Below are 18,735 nucleotides of genomic sequence, written 5' to 3'. Positions count from 1 at the left end.
ACTGTCTTGTTCAAGAAATTATTAAGATATAGCTACTTGAAAGTTGATAAAGGATAAAAAAAAAATATATCAGCCATAATCAGGACACAAAGAAAGTTTGAGAGGACTCCACTAAAATCATAAGAAATGGATGTGTCACAGACTGATTCGGAATACAGCTCAACATCTTATTGTGTTTATGTTGACATCAATGTTGAATTACCAGTCAGTGATTGTAGTAATACTGTCAGTGAGAATTCAGCATCATTATTGTGCGAAGAATCTCACATGGAAATTGAACCAGACTCTATAATAAATGTTAATGATATAACAGTTGGTAATGGGGGTGCAGATCTTGACCAGTCTGTTATGGTAGGTAAGCTTACTGTTGAAGTAAGTGCACTAAGTCTGATTAGACGTGTTTTGCCTTTGGACTGGCTGCCGTTCTCTGACTCAGCAAATTAGAAATTGTGCTATTTAAATTGGTAGCTGGCATGTCATGTGATTTAAATTATTAAATGGGGACTGACTGAGTCAATCACCTCGATAACAAGCCTGGAGGTTGGGTGTTCGATCCTGCATTGGCTGAGAAAGTTCATCCAGATTTTCCGGCATGATTCCCTGATGCAGGACGGAGGGCCTGACAAGGACAGCTGTCTAGTCATTCGGATGGTACGAAAAACTGAGGTACACATTGGCATGCCGGTAAAAGATCGATCCCTGACAGTTGGAATTCAATATAAGACTAAGAGTAGGCCGTAGTGCCGCTGTCCGGAGAAAAATTTCCCTCATAGCACACTGTAAAGTGTATGCCCATCTTCATTAGCCCAGTTCGGAGCAGAACAGTAGGATTTTAAACTCCATTTTATTTCATTACCTCGATAACAGAATGAGTTGTAGGCCTATATGGCGACGGTCTTGTCACCAATTAGGCAAGTCAGACTTGACTGGGGAGCACGATTTACCCAAAAATCTACTCAACTCCACCATTATTTAAACTTGAAAGAAAGACAATAATTTATTCATATTTGATAAACATAAATACTGTTATTACTATTCTTTATGCCAAATTGTCATTTTACAATCTAACGTTTCCTAAATAAATGCCCCTCAAAATGCACTTTCCAAGCTAAATCGCTAATATTTGGGACCTAAATATTGACAAAAATGTGTTGCAACGCATATGTAATATACATGTATGAATATAAACTGTTTACATTCAATCGTTATGTTTTTATTCTAATATCAAATCACTTATGTTTGGCGAAATACACCAGAAGTCTCAATCGAATGGCAATCTGTAGCATCTGGTTATTCTAGTCTACACCAATAGTATTTATTGCACATACTCTCCAGATAAGAATATGACATCACTATGATATCTCCTTAGGAGATATCGCTTTACATGGATTTGATTGGTCAATCAAAAAGGAACTACTTTTTTTTATTTTCAAAGAACAGTTCATTTTTTATTAAATGTAAGTTCTTTTTTTTTGTTTTCAAAGAATAGTTCATTTTTTATTAAATGTTAGTTCTTTCTTATTAAAAATGAACTATTTTTATTTAATTGGCTTTTGATGGAAAGACTGGGTCAATATAAAGGACTTTGCAATGGTTGAATTGCTGTCAAAAAATGATGTATCTCTACACGGTAATGTAATCAGGTTCAGTAAAAGTGAAATCTATAGCAAAGAATTATATTTATTTTTTATTTGTGCATGTAAGAAGGGATTGGGTGATAAATAAAATCTCCTACGGTACTCGTCTTTTTTGATATCCAAAAATATCAACACTCGTCGATAAAGTAAAAAAAGACTCGTAGGAGATTCTCTACTAAACGTTAGCATGGGCCAGACAAATTCTAATGATTTTCTGATGATACTTAATGAGTTGTTACTCTTAATCAGATTTTAGTGTATTATTTAAATTATTACTATTATAAATGTTTCATTACCAACAAAAGTAAAAATATGCTACAACTCATGTTGACTGCCTTAGGTATATTTTGACTTTATCATTACTGGTATTAGGACTTTGTACTTTTATCAATGTAAAAGACATTTTAGCAGAGCACATGTATTGGCAGCGATACCCTTCCATATAAAATGTCTTTTTTAATTGACAATTGTAATTAGCGTTTTTGTGTCAAATGTGATTTCCAAGCAAGTTTGGAAGTTGGAACTAACGGATATAACTTATGTATTGCACGAAATTGCTCGCTTGGAGATTGCATTTTGTTGGCCATTTTTGAAATAAAAACCTCATAATTTTAAATTAAAATGCCAATTTGGCATAAAAACAGTATAATATTATCAAATATATTATTAAATTGTATAAGATGAAATAATGGTGGATTTGGGTAAAATTATGCTACCAGACTTGTTGTAAACCCTGGTCTATACTATTTGAGGGCTCTGTCCTTTTCTGTGCAAAATATCAAAAGCATTTCAACATTCTTACTTTAGACGTCACAAAATGTGGTTTTCTAGCATTAAGTCAAAGGGACTTTGCCCCTGGATACCAAGCAGATAATTTGTCATAAATCACAGTATAGCCTCTAAAAAAAAGTCTTCTTTTTTGAGGTTATCGCTGTCAATATCCTAGTTGTATTTTAATTAACAATGCAAAACTACATGTAACATAAGTGGTACATCACCTCTTCCAAATAAAGCCCCAGTGCACTTAAAATATTATGAAATTAATATTTACTTGTCTGAATTGAGCTTAAAATTAATTTAAGCTAATATCTAAATGTTACTATTGTAGAGATTGATAGAGAGAACCCGACAGAGAAGAGAGATGTTAAATGAAAAATTGGGCAAGACTCCAGATCCAGCCCCAAGAAAGCGAACGATACCATTTTCAGAAAATACTACACATAATATACCAGATGATGATGGTATGATGAGGTTTTGATTAGTGCACGTATATTGTACTGTGACATTGGAATTCTTAGTAAAAATATTTACATTTGTTGATTGGATACTGTACATTTAGAACTTAGAATTTAAATACTGTGGTCCATCATGAAATCTTAAAGTGATCACCATTTTTTTTGACAATATCTAATTATCATAGCTTCATTATACCTTAGTTAAAAAAGTCTAATAATAATAGAGGTTTGGCTATTCTTGCTCTAATTGAAAAAATAGATGATAAAAAATTGAAAATTTCAGTCAAATTACTTTATTCTAAACTTTGTCACCGTTGGAAGTTTGGACTAGAATAGGCATCAACTGTCTTTACACCCTCTGTGAGAATTGCCAATCATTTGATTGACAGACGATAACTCCAGTCCACCCACATATTTGCGATTATCAAGTAACATTCTCAATGGCTACGGTACCCTCGATTGGCAGGCCTTTCATCAGCAGTCTCCGGTAGTGACGTCAATGAATAACGGTCAGCCATTTATTGATTTAATTATTAAATCGACGACTGTTTAATTCCAAACCGTCCGAGGGTCTACAGAGTTTATTTTGAGAGTGTCACTGTCATGTAAATGAAGGTCTAAATCATAATTTCTATAACATCTGAAGACTAAAGAATGACTTGAAATAGCCTGATTTAGCTTTTAGTTAAAGATACATTATGGGACATTTTTATAGAGAGTTGGCCATTCTTGCTATAACAGTTCAAAAGTAGATGATGAAAGAAGAATATATTGAAAAATTCAGTCAAATTACTTTATTCTGAACATAGTTATCATCGTTGTAATATTTGACTAAAAATGGTAGCGAAATGGGTCTTCACCATCGCCAATCGTTTGATTGACAGGCGTTAACTCCACCTACATATCTCGATTATCAAGTAAAGTTTTCAATGGCATACGGAAACGCTTTACAGCGGCCTCGCTAGGTACACTCTATCATTTAGCCTCGATCTAACTGACGTATTTTCATCAGGTTACCCCTTACATGTATTTGATTTAATCAATGAGTGAAATCCTATTTAAATCCGAGCTGTAGCCGAGCCATCCGTGGGTCTACAGAGTTGATTTTGGTCTTGTTGTTTAAATAAAGATCTAATTTATAATTTCTATAACATCTGAAGCCTAAATTAAGACTTGCAATAATCAGATTTAGCCCTTGCATAATGCATGTTTAATGTATCTTTTAACATTAAAATTTACTTATTGCAGGTCTTTCTTTAGGCCTGAAATGTTTTCTAAAGTATTAATTAGACATTAATAAACTGATCCAGGCCTTAATCAACTCTCGATGGCATCAGATTTCTCCAATATTAAATAGATTAGAATGGTTCAGCGATACTTTGATTTAATCAAATATGGAGGACTGAGACTTAGCTTCGATCAACCAGTACGGTGGTTGAAATTATTGCACACATCTGTCAAACCTTCAAAGGCTAATATCTTCGCTTGCAATAGAGTAATTTGAATGAAATTTTCAAATTATTCATTTTAGATTATCTACTTTCAAACTATTATAGCAAAAATGGCTAGTTTTAATGTAAGAACTAAGATACATTATGTAAGATTTAGATAAAGACATTTGTTGTAAATCTAGTGCTTAGTTCAACACACAGTAATTAATTTATAATACAATAAAGATGCATTATGTAAGATTTCATCATTTCTGTCAAAATGGCTGCCAAAACTAAATCAACCGCCGTAATTGTTTTCATCGGTGTAATTTGCATAGGGACAGGACTGAACTTTTTCCTGTGAAGAGTTCCACATTTGGTGTGTCTGGTACGCTACGAGACTGGTTATTGTAGAGTAATGTAAACGGGTCAATTTCTTGAAATTTATTGTGTCCTTATACCGTGCCGAGAACGGCACGCACTTTACAGCCATGTGTAAACGGGACTAATGTTATGTGGATATATGAGCCTGCTAGAGGAGAAGATGACTGCAACCATTAATACCACCAGTGCTATTGGTGGGACGTTCTTATCCACATAACACTTGTCACTGGTTGAACACCACTTCATGGACCGAAGATAAGTTATTAACCACTTCTTGGAGTGAAGATAAGTTGTTTAGTGTCTTCAGTGCAGTATATACTTGTGTGTAGGAAAAAAATCATGTTTGATAATGATAAAAACATTATAAAAATAACATAAAACTTGATAAAAATATAAAATTCCACTAAAAGTGCTTTAAAAAAAATATCAATTTTAGCAAAATTCTATGTATGGTCCCTGATCCGTTGAAAATCAACCATCCAAAGTTTTAGAGAGTTTATTATGGGCTTGGCATGTACATGTATTGTAAATAAATGTTTAATTAATTATTTATATAACATTTTAGGCAGATTTAGCTCTTGGTTAATGCATCCTTAAGCTTGCTGTGAATGTCCTACTACACCAAGATTTAAATTTTGATATAGAAAATTATAAGTTTTACTCTTTAGAGAGTTGATTATGGGCTTTGCATGTACATGTATTGTAAATAAAAATGTTTAATTAATTATTTATATAACATTTTAGGCAGATGTAGCTTTTGGTTAATGCATCCTTAAGCTTGCTGCGATGAATGTCCTACTACACCAAGATTTAAATTTTGATAGAAAATTATAAGTTTATGATAGTTTATTATTAATCTTTAGTCAGCCAGATCTTTTAAGCACTTTATGAGTTAAATGCTGTATCATTATATTTTTCTTTATTTTCTTTGAAGACTCCCCAAAACGTCACTGTTCAAGACAGCAAGAAGTTAGTATTAAATCTGATACTCCAGCAATAACTGGTGTTAAATCTAGACTAGCAGTACTAAAAGATAATCGTGCCGATTGGTCAGATGTTTCTGATGGAGGTAGGTTTTTTATATGTCCACATTACTGTGTCATGTTCATCGACAAATAGTGGATTTTAATGCGTCAATTCATTGTTCAAATTTAAAGGCAAACAAATATATTTTTATAGGACAAATTTTTGACGTGTCTAAATTTGACCAAATAATTATGGAAGTGCGTAATTATTGCGGATGAAAACGGACATGCGGGCGGGTCACGAGAAACAAACAATGATTAACCGCGGCCTTACTGTTCATTAGACAAGGAACCTATTGATTTTCACCTTTGATCAATTTGAAAATCTTGTTGGCACTCAAGGGGCTAAAGTTATCATCAAATTGATTATGGAAGTGCGTAATTATTGCGGATGAAAACGGACATGCGGGCAGGTCATGAGAAACAATTAATTAACCGCGGCCTTACTGTTCATTAGACAAGGAACCTATTGATTTTCACCTTTGATCAATTTGAAAATCTTGTTGGCACTCAAGGGGCTAAAGTTATCATCAAATTGATTAGATATTTATACAACTCGAAGTCAGTTTTTATACGACCACATGGCCCGTCATCCAGAAATTCTTGTGAACTCTCTACAGGCTACATTTATCATCTGATTGTTTTTATATTGATAAATGTTGTTTATAACAGTGTGAAATTTATATGCATCATTTAAACTTAGTGAAACGAAGAAGTCTTTCGAATTTCAGCAATTTCCCTTAATTATATGTACATCTAGAGTTATTGCACTTTGTTGAACTTTGTGTATGTGCTCATGATCGAACAACAAAAGTTATCATCCAATTTGTATGAAATGTATATGCATCATTTAGATTAGCGAAACGAAGAATCATAATGAATTTCAACAATTTCCATTAATTATGTTGAGAGTTATGACCCTTGTTTAACTTTGTTGAACTTTGTGATAGTTCAAATGACGAAAGTTATCTGATCTGTACAAAATTTATATGCATCATTTAAATTAGTGAACCGAAGAATCCTATTGAATTTCAGCAATTTCCAATAATTACGTCTAGAGTTATCATCCTTGTCTTTGTTGAACCTTTTGAACATTCAATTGCTAAAATCTGACCTGTTGGAAATTTATATGCATTATTTAAATTAGAGAAACGAAGAAGCCTATTTAATTTCAGCAGTTTCAGTCAATTCTAGTGTTATGTCCCTTGTTTTTTTCTTTGTTGAACATGTGAACGTTCGAATGACAAAAGTTATCCAATCTGTATGAAATAAGCTTTATTTTAAATTAGTGAAACCAAAAAACCTCAAATTTCAACAATTTCTGTAAATTACTTCCAGAGTTAAGGCCCTTGTAATCAGTTTGTAGAACCTTGTTATCTAAATTATTAATTAGACAATAATTAACTTATCCAGACCATAATCAGCTCTTGATGCCATCGCTAGCCTGTGATATTTAGCAGATTGGAATACATTTTTTAAAAAATAACTAAATGGATAATCGAGACTTTGTTTTTTATTTACCGACTTTAGTAATGATGATTGAGGCTAGCCTAAAATTCAAAACCTAATATCTCGGTTCAGAGTGGAGCAAATTTTCAGCATATTCTATAATTACGTTATCTATTGAATAACTGAGAGATTGACTACACTGACTGGAGTACATGACTGATAACAAATAAACAATGCATAGAAACTGACTTTTGACTAGTCAGGATTACACCATTTGTTTGGGAATACCCACATGCACAAACTTTATTGTAAATCACCCAACCCCAAAGACCCCTACATGCAAGCAAGTTATTAAAATAAAATTCCACCATATGTTAGTCTCATGTTGAATTCCTTTGTATCAAGTTGACGTTTATCCAATTTTATTGTTCCATCTTTTATGTAATTCAAATTTTGTATACAGTACAGTAATATTATGTGTAAATTGTTATTCTAGAAACAAGCGTACCAGTTCCTGTGCCAAGGAAGAGTTTATCATCACCTCCCCCTAGAGAACCTGAACCAGTATTTTCATCATCCAGGGGAAATAGATTTGCTAAGCTTGCTTCCAATATTAACAGCTGGGAGGACGATTTAAGCCATCCAACAATAAGGTAAACCTGTTTCTACAACAACAAATGTAAAATATCCGTAAATATATTTTAGGTTATTTTTCAAAGTGTCCTGTAAATTTTTTTTAGCTCATTCCATTAGTAAGTGCAGGGGAACACAACACAGACAAACCTGCAAACAGGACACAACACCGAACATTGTAATAATAATGAAAGTGCTATCAAAATCAAATGTGAGGATCGGAGGGCTGACATAAGCGCATCTACTGCGCTATACAGTGTCTGCATAATAGGCTTTAGTTGATATGAAAACAAACTTACAAGAGATGTCTCTCAAAAACAGCAACATGAAACGGGTAGTATATCAGGAGCTGCTGTTACTGTAAATGAAGACGGCTGTCTTTCGAGTCAGGTTACTTTTTCTCATTGCTTCTTTTTATTCAGTATTGTTCCTGATTGTTTTCAAATTTGAGTGATGTCTGTATCACTACAGGCCCGGGACTGTACAGCGCAGTGGATGCTTACGGCTAGCCCCCGGATCCATTCACTTAATTTGACTTGTTGGTTTGTTTGTGATTTCTCCGTATTGTGTCTTGTCCACGTATTTGGGGGGTTATTTTGTGTAAATTATGTGTGGTCTGCACTTACTATTAGATCTTTCAGCAGTAGAATAAGTGTACTGGGTTCCTCTCCATTGTTCAAATTATTTAGTGTCTACGATGAATGACTTAATGAATAGTTCTTCAGATTTCAGAGAGCTTACTGATTTGGGAAATTTTGAGTTATTGTTGTGTTTATAGTTATATGCCCAACATGGAAATCTGGTCATATATTGCCATCGCCTCCAACGATCTGTTCGTCCGTCTGTTGTCCACTTTCATGTGAAAACTCTACAGGCTACATTAAAATTTATCATCTGATTGTTTTGAAATTGATATATGTTGTTTACATTACGGTACTGAGATGAAAAATCCTATTTAATTTCAATACTTTCCATTTAAAATTTCTGTATATTACTTGCAGAGTTGAACCAAGGCCCTTGTTTCCCTTTGTCAAACCCTATGAACACTCTAACGACAAAGTCATCATTCGATTTGTATGAAATTTATATGCATTATTGAATTTAGTGAAACAAAGAAGCCTGTTGAATTTCGGCAATTTCTGTTAATTACGTCTAGTCTTATGACCTTTGTTTCAGTTTGTAGCACCTTGTGAACCTTCAAAGGACAAAAAAAAACTATAATCTAATCTGTATGAAATTGTCTTGTAAATCCCCCCATTATCTTCAAAAGATTAAATATGTGACAACCCTTGTTGACTGCTAGTACGATTTAACTGCTGTGGGCGTATGTTTCATTGCCTGGTAACCTACCTTTTTTAATTTCTGTAATTCTTTTATTTTAGTAAAGAAGAAGAGAAAAAACCCAAATGGCAGCCGCCAAAAGCACCAGTCTCTGAAAACACAAGCCTTAGTCACCATAAGACACGGGCACCGGAACCTCCAAAACTTGCAGTTCCTCCATCACCTAAAAAAACACATGCCCCTCCTCCACCACCCATGCCATCAACAATAGCCAAACACTCCCCCTGCAAGCCAGTTGCCAGTGTGCAGTCTCCCAGGAAGACACCAGTATCAACTACATATATGACTCTTGGTTCTCCTGCCAAACCAGTAGTTACACAAACAATGTCTTCCCCATTAAGAACACCTCAACAGTCTAGGAGTGCTCAAGATACAGATCAGATACCAGTTAATGCTAAAGGTTTAAATGAAAGTCCTTCAGACCAAACAGATGATGAACCTACAGCTAAACCTGTATCTGAAAGATTTGCTAAATGGGCTAAGAAAAGCGATACCACGCCTAAGGTTGGTGATCCTACACAGACTCCTGTGTCTGCACGGATGGCAAATTGGCAGCAGAAAGCATCCAATCCACCCAAATCTACTCCAGTGGTTTCGACCTCGAAAGTAAAACCCCTACCCAAACAAATCTGTACACCAGTAACACAGGCTGCTTTCAAATCAAAATCCCCACTGAAAAATAACAATACTACAGCTTCAGATTCTCCCCAGGGTATGACTGTTCACAAGACCACAGCAGATGATCCAGCATCACTTCCTGTGTCCAGTAGAATGGCTACATGGCAACAGAAGGCAGCTAAACCTAAACAAGATGAAGAACCTACAGCCTACCCTGTCTTGGCTCGTATGTCTGCTTGGGAACAGATGTCTTCTACTAACCAAGTAGCTCATATAAAGAAAGTCAATCCTGCTCCTGCTCCAGCCCCAGTAAAAGCAGCTCAGCCGATTGCATTAGGCTCAGTTTTAACATCTTCTAGCAAGCTGACACAAAAACCTGTCTCTTCTCCAAAAAGCAAGGGCCTGACACCAAGCAAGAGTTTTGTGGAAAGTATACAGGAGCGTGCTTCCCAGATCAATCATTCTCCAACTTGTAAATCTCCGCCAAAAGTTCAATCACCGGCTAAAGTGAGTTGTACCATGAAGTCTGTACAGCAACGATTAATGGAACAGACACACAACAGTGATAAGAGTCATAACCATGTTGACAAGATACGACAAGAAAGAATGGCTGAGTTGAATGTCATTCAAAACCGATGGAAGAATGGTATTTTGAACGACAAAACAGATACTGAAACTGTAAGTTATTTTACTACTATGACATTATTCTCTGATGTTTTATCGAAATTAAGATAGTTATTTATTTGATAAAAGTAAGCTTGAAGCATTATTCTTAGTTTTGATCACATCAAAGTTGTGAGACAGAGTGTGCATGCTCTTTTTAGAACACCTGATATTTTTGTCAGACACAAAACGAAATAAAGATATAATAGATCGTCTACATACAGACGTAAATTTTGAATAAAGACATTTATGAGAGTTACAATAGCTGTATTTTTGTACATGTATCTAAGGTATTTATTTTGATATTCATATGTTTAATACAGGACATTTTGATATTCATATGTTACAGGACGTAAATCAAGTAATACCCCCTCCCCCTCCACCCCCTCCCGCAGTTCAATCAAGCCCTATGAAGACTGTTAAATCAAGTCCCGCTAAAAGTCAAACTGGTGATCAGAGAGATGCTATCAAAGCTAGAGCGAGAGCAGGTAATGAACTATTATAGTGTTATCCACTATGTCTAAATATGATGAACACAGAACTTTTTACAATACACCATAATTATCCATTGAATGCATATGTAGTCTTTGGCATCTAGTTATTCCGGTCTACACCGTTAGTATTCTCCTGTAGAATATGTTAGCCTCGTTCAAAGAGTTGCTTCATTAGAAATGTGCCAGTTTTAAAATTTTCATTTTGTCTTAAATATTGGATATCAGAAGCCCATCTTTTCCCTGTAAGATAACAACACCAATGTTGATTTAAATTGACCAATAAGTCATGTTTGCAATGTCGAAGATAAAAAATCTTAAAGATGGCTACCATCATATTTTATCTTTTAAACTGACCATTATACAGATCATGATAGTGATGTAGAAATGGAAGAGAGTGAATCATATGATAAAATTATAAGCCCAACTATTGATATTAAAGAAGGTATCAATTTGTCTTTGACATTTGTTCGGTTTCTGTTTTGATCATTTGCATGCTACTTATTCATTTTTACTTGCATTTTAAATATGGTACATGTACATGTAGGTATGAGGGTTTGTTGATATACATTCTGATACAGTTTAAACCTTAGTTTTCTCAATTTTATTTATTGCATGTTCTTTTATTTATAATTCTGAACGAGTTTGATACAAAAGGCATTTGTTTACAATGTTTTCTTTTTAAAGCACTTTCATTTCATTGTTGTGCACAATATGGTCTGGTGTGTAATGTTAAATTTAGAGAACTGAACTACTTTATTTATTGGATTAATTTCTCAGCTTATGTATTGTATATCACTATGTTCAAACTATGTTGACTGTCAAATGCTGATTTCACTATTTGAAGATCAATTTTTCAATTTGTTTTTTGCTTTTTTAATTTTCAATAACTAGTTTATATCTTTGATTTTGAATTAACATTATTAAATAATGTTGGTGCATATATTTTAAAATCAGTTAAGATAACCTTGGAAAACTATTTGAATTCAATATCTATGTGAGCCCTTTTACATATATTTTGATAAGCTTACTTCTTTTTATTTTATTTTTTATCACTAATTTGAAATGCTACATTGATGAATTAGGTGATATGTACAACTGTCAGTCACTCGGGTAAATCCAATATTTTGTTAATTATAGACCATTGATGATGTGATCATTAAGAATTTTAAATTGACTTTTCTCTTTAGATTTTGACCAGAAGTTAGCTGCCATGGGTTTTGATGTACCTGCTGATCCTGAGAGTCCTGTTGCTACCTTCCATTTCAAGAGAGGTGAAAAGAAATCCGGTAGTAGTGATGAGGACAGGAAACAAGGTCAACAGGTCAGGTCTGCAACCATAACAAGTAAACCTCCTCCAGTTCCGACACCCTCTTCTAATCAGGTGCGACCTAGTAGTATCTATGGCCTCATTTCTAAAAGTAAAAATGGGGAACAACCAGCTAAACCAAACACAAAATTTAATGATAGCTTTGACAGTGATTCTGATGATCAGATTGATGACCGGCCACAGCCCCCTATGTGTGAAACAGATGACACAGAACCCACAACAGAATCAGAAGATGATTGTATCGAACAGTCATCCGCCGAATCAGAATGTGTTCAGTTGCGAAAGAAACCTATGTCAGAATTTTATGATGATGATGGTGATGATGTCAGCTTGAGTGCATTTGTTCCCGCATCTGTCCGAAGAGAAAGTGTTCTACCTCATGCTGGACACCGACAGAGTTTGACAAGTGAGGCCAGTTATGATAGTTTTGAAGATATCTCTGTGGTAGGTCGTGGAGATCAAGGTAATAGAGAACAAAGAAGGCCGATAGATCAAGCTACATGTAGTATGACAAGTGTTACCAGTCAAAGTAGTGCTGATAGTCAGGAGCAGACATATTTAGATGATACTGATGATAAAGCTGATATTGATGACTTATTGGATGAAGCTATGGACTCTGATGACTCGGGTAGACCAGTTGCTGCACCTGTAAGTATCACTATCAGTATTATCCAACAATAAACTTTTTTCTTTAGCTGAAAAATAAATGCATGTATGGCCAGGGCAGTGAGTTTAAGACTGTTTAAGACTTTTTTTAAAGACCTGATACCACTTACCTTCTAATCGAGAACTGACTGGAAATTTTATAGCTAAGAAGAATGTTTTGCTATTGCATTCCATATTCACCCCTAGGGTCAACCCTACTGTGATACCTGTTGCTATGCTGATATTAAAACAATATTTACTGTGTTATATTGTTACACATTCATGATTTTTCAGCGAAAGAGAGGAGGTGATAAATCCTCTGGTGAAGAACCCACATCGCCATTAATTTACAGTGTCAGTATGTATAGATCTAAAAGGTGAGCTGCTAGAATTTAATTTTTAACATACTGACATTGTCACATAAAAATTTGTTGACAAATATGTCTGTATGTCTACACTTTCCAGAACAATGATGCTACTTTTTACTTCTTACCTAGTAATTTCACATTATATACAAATATTTGATAGTTATAATACTATCATGATTTCAAATCGTCTCTTTCATGAAGTTAAAACATTTATATTGTTGACTGTTTAGTACTGAACAGTGATGTAACAAGAATGTAAGTAATATAATTAATTGATGTTTTATTGTAGATATAATGAGAAACCGCCACCAGCTAAAATGAAGATCATTAGAAACAGTGATTATACTGATGCAGACGTGGAGGAAGAAGAAATTGACATGCCCGATTATCCTCCAGCACCTACATCAAGAAAAACATTACAAGAACGAATAAAGGTAAAGACATTTCCTTGTCATGCATACGTGCAAACAAAATGAACTTCAAGTTAGGAATGTAACACCTACACAAGGGTTAGAAATTTTAACCTAATATTTATTGAGATCAGCAGGCCCAGTTAAAGACTTTATCAACCAGTACTCTAATTTAACATGGTTTACCATTTCAGTTTCCTCAGATACCCGAAAGATGCATTTGACCTACTCATGACTCTTGGCTAAACTTTTTTTATATGGATTTTTCGGAGTTGATAAACCTTGGGGTAGACTTGGAAGACAACACTCTTGCTGCAGACAGTAAAATTTAATCGGTTTATTTTGCATTTTAAAAGAAATGTCCTTTGTAAAAAAAATATTAAACTGACATTGCATTTTTAGATGAACTGAGTTAGTATTATTGTATGTATTTTCAGGAACTACAAGAATTAGTACAACAGGAACAGAGTATTATAATGCAGACAAGTAATGCTTTAAATCAGTGTTGTAGTGGTAACTCGGCTTTTGTTGGTTCATCAGAACAAGTAGAATGTAACAGATTACTTCTTATCGCATGTAAGTTCATCAAACTAGTCCTCACTTCAGGCATGAATATTTGGAGATATCTTAATAGTTACTTAATAATCAGCATATTTACTTGTTGACCTATATAGATGTACAACAAATTGTTTTAACAATACTAATTGTTGTAATCAAGAACAAAATATTATACTTGAGACGTATATTAAGCTTAAAATAAAGATACCTGTAAGAGTATTGAAACATTGCATGTAATAAACCAAGAAGTTTTAATTCCATAAAGTTGTATTATTAGGAAAGATCAAAATATACATAAAACGAAAATGTAGATAATAGCTATTGGAATTCCCAAGAATTTCTTACATGCAATAATTTGATAGTTATAAAAATGGCATTTCAAAATAATTGAAATAGTAAAAAATATATGCACGCTTTTTTTTTAAATGTAGACTGTTATTAAGTAGTCGAAAAAAAATCCGATATTTTGAAAACAAAATGTAAAAAGTAAAAAAAAAATGGTGCTCTTGCGAAAAAAGTGAGTACAAGGCCAGATTTCCCCAAATCAAAACATCTAAAGTGTCATTTGATAGCCATTAAGCACATCTGAGTATTACTAAAAATAACAAAAACATAAGATTTAAGACACATGAGCAGGAAAATGGAAATAAATAGAAACCAATTTATTAGTGTAATCTTTAAAATGCCACAGCTTAAAGATACAATATGGGAGATTAGATAAAGAACTGGCAGTTCTCACTATAATAGTTAAAAACTAGATAATGTAACTGTAAAGGGAATTTGCTGAAAATTTCAAATTGATACACTTTGAACCGAGAATTTAGCAATTGAATTTTTGACCTAGCCTCGATCATCATTACTAAAGTCGGTATGATAAAAACATAATCACATTTTATGATTGAATCATGAATGAAATATTGAGCAGCAAATCGGATCCTAATCCAGTAAATATTGCAGGCTAGCATTGACATTGAGAGTTGATTATGGTCTGGATAAGTTAATTAATGTCTAATTAATAATTTAGATAACATTTCAGGCCTAAAGAAAGACCTGCAATAGGCAGATATAGCTCTTGCATAATGTATGTTTAAGTAAAAAATTTACAATTTTAGACCAAAATAGTTTTAATTGTCTCAAACTACATAATAATCTTTATGTGGGAGCTTTAATAGAAAGCACTTTGCCAGAAATTATCCTGTAATCTGTATATTTTTTTCTTTCAGAAGGCTATTGACTTGAAATAAATTTTGTAATGACATATTTAAATTGAATGTTTTACAGGTCAGAAACGTCAAGCTTATTTAACAGAAGTACAGAGATTAAAAGATACTGGTCAATTAGAAGATATGTGTGGTGGACCTAAAGGTTCACTTACAATAAGTGATATCAGATTACCACTCAAGAAAGAATTTGTAACTAAAATCGGAACTACACAAGGTAGGTGTCCATGATTTCCAAATTCAGAATACAAACTAAATAATATAGTTTTTGATGCATTCGGAACTACTAGGGCAAGTGATGTTTATGAGTAAGCTGATGTGATATAATATGCAAACGTTGTACTCATTGCTAGAGAGCATTCAATAGTACAAAAGATGGCAGATTACCTATTGATGATCATTTATAAATTCATTTAATTTTATGTTGAGCAGTTTACAAAACAGCATTAACAAATAAACTTCTCCTGGTGTAGATCATATTCTTAAGGTATGGATTAATTGAAATTAGGAAAGTATGCTGCCCAACCAACCAATAAATGCAAGGATAAACATGTCAATATATTCAGAACTTTGCAACCATTATAAAATAAATCCCGTCACTTCTTTCCCTCAAGACTTTTTGTGTTTTCTGAATACCTTCTATCTATTTATATTTCAGATACGATCACATATTATTTTGTATTATTGATACATAATGGACCCCAGTTAATATTTACACAGATGTTATCAACACATGATCCTATGATGAGAGGAAGTCTAGATTTCCCTAATCTTATTAAAATTAATGGCATTGGTGGGAATTTTAAACTAGATATAGAAATATTTGGCATGGTAAGTATTTCCTTCAATAACATTCATTTATTAGTAATATATTGTATTTAGTTAAAGATTCATTCTGGGAGATTCGATAACGAGTTGGCAGTTCTCACTATAATAGTTAAAAACTGGATAATGTGAAGGCAATTTGCTGAAAATTTCATTCAAATTGATCCACTATGAACCGAGAACAAAGCGGTTGAAATTTCCGCCTAGCCTCGATCATCATTACTAAAGGCAGTACGATAAACAGCATAGTCTCGATTATCCATTTAATCGTTAAATCGTGAAGGAAAGTTATACAGTAAATCTGCTCATAATCCACTAAAGAGCGCAGGCTAGCATAACCATCTAGAGTTGATTATGGTCTGGATAGGTTAATTAATGTCTAATTAATAATTTAGATAACATTTCAGGCCTAAAGAAAGTCAAAACTGACTTCTGCTTTATCTTTCGAAACAAAATTTAGTCGTATAGAGCAGCTCAAATGCAATCCATTCTGAAAGAGTTTTAGCTTATTATATAATGCCTTAATGTTATTATCATTATTTCAGTCTGTCTCAAAAGAATCAACAGGTAAAGATAAAAAGAAGAAAACACCAAAGAAATCAAAGTCTGGTTTGCCTTGTAAGTTTTCTCTGAAACATTTCATTCAAATTATTTTAACAAGAAGTCTAAAAAAGAAAATTTGTTTCTTTATTCAATTAGACAGCTGTACACCCATTATTTGTATTATGTTTTTTGTGTCTCTTTTATTTTGCATTGTCTATTTATATTTAGAGATGACATAAATTTATTTGACACTTTCAGTACAAAGTCCTGGAGGTCCGCTAGCAGTGAGAACAACAAGTTTTAGTTTGATAACATCTTTAACTATTACCATGAAGAGTTTAGACAAATCCTCTTTTAATCTAGAAAGAGTAAGTTATTTGATTGCTATTCTTTTTATAAGGCCCCAATATTCAAGACTAAACGGCAAAGATAGACGTACGAAAAAGCATATCGGTCCAAAATTGGATCAGTCCTAACATAAATTATGGCTATATATAAAAGTTAACATAAGTTTTGGGGGCCACGGTGGATCAATGCTTAAATGAGTAAAGTGCTAGCTCACTTAGCAAGAGGTCCCATGTTCAAGCCTGGTATTTGAACAGACAGTTGATTTTCCAGCATTTCTCCATGTCAGTGGTGCAGGAAGGAGGGAATGGCAAGTTACAAATTCTAGTCTTTTGGTAGGGTGACCCATGCACCTACAGAAATACAGTCAACCGCTGATAGTTCGAGACTACCACTGAAGCGTGCACATTCGCCGTGTCGAGGCCAACTTTCTGACAGTATGATACTATAAATAGCCATGGCACGTGCAATTCTCTACAAATCTATCAACTATTACAGCCGTAAAAAATTTATTGTTGACGATTTTGAATAGCAGTAAAATTAAGCTTCTTGGTTATTACAGCAGATTTAGAAATTACGTTCGTTTCATTTTTTAAATCGCTTTATCATTAACTGTACCGTTAAGAGCGGCATCTTTTGGTTTAGTACAAATAATATCTCTGAAACACTCGGGTTAGACAGGAACATGATACTAGCAGTAGTTTCATTTTACTTTTACAAGCTTCTTAAAACAATTGTTGAGCTAGCTAACGTGCTCATTTCTAAATTCAATTTCTTGTTCTAGTTTTCTGTTATGTTTCGTAAAAAAGTAGTCTTGATTATCCCGACCTGTCAATCAACCCTAGAATGGTCGATAGACTGGTTAAGCGAGACTAATTTCAAAACAAGGGCACGTAACCTATCTTTTACTCAAAAGTGTCTGGATGTTATGGACGACACATGGAACCAGTTTTCAGTCTATTATTTATAGATGATTAATGGTCATAGCTTATTAAGTACAACATGATCGTTTATTTAGTGACTATAATTGTGTCAAACTGATTTGAGGCTTGGCATATATATAAATATTGTGGCGAAATTGTCGAGATATATGGAAATATTTATTTATGGTGGGTCACCCTACTTTCGGATGGGTATTATTACATTAGCCGTTAATTGGTTAAACCTCTTAGATTCTCAATTGACATACTAGTTTGTTCACATTTACCTGGATTAAAATATTGAAGTAAAGATTGGTTTGATGTATGAATATTGTATTTTTTAGCTCCCCTACCTCTCACCTCTCCATGGAACTATTTTTATGAGGTTAAAATGTTTAATGGAAGCCAGTGTAGAAGAAAGGGGTTTCTTGGTAAGCAAGTTCTAAAAGTCCTGTTTAAAAATGTTGCCAACTATTCATCGACAAAAACAGATTACTAATAGATCCGTTCACTACATTTACATTAATAGATTCAATAATTTGTAAAATTATTTAATCAATCAAAAGTTGGCTTTGGATATATAGAGAATCGCTATCAAAAAAGACGAGTAGGAGATTTTATTTATCACCCAATCCCTTCTTACATGAACAAATAGATAAATATAA

General features: G+C 33.6%; 1 protein-coding gene across 1 annotated transcript; it reads left to right on the top strand.

Moving 5' to 3' along the window:
- Positions 1-114: 114 nt before the first annotated feature.
- LOC126815718 (uncharacterized) lies at positions 115-11,303 on the top strand (the record flags this gene model as incomplete). Its single annotated transcript, XM_056099556.1, is given in 7 exon segments — positions 115-351; positions 2,746-2,878; positions 5,621-5,755; positions 7,657-7,813; positions 9,176-10,430; positions 10,765-10,903; positions 11,274-11,303. Coding segments are annotated over 7 exon segments (2,074 nt in total), but the record flags the coding sequence as incomplete, so codon positions are not given.
- Positions 11,304-18,735: the final 7,432 nt, after the last annotated feature.

This window comes from Patella vulgata, chromosome 3 (genome assembly GCF_932274485.2).
Source record: "Patella vulgata chromosome 3, xgPatVulg1.2, whole genome shotgun sequence".
Classification (NCBI taxonomy): domain Eukaryota; kingdom Metazoa; phylum Mollusca; class Gastropoda; family Patellidae; genus Patella; species Patella vulgata.
This window is presented reverse-complemented; position numbering and strand designations above follow the sequence as displayed.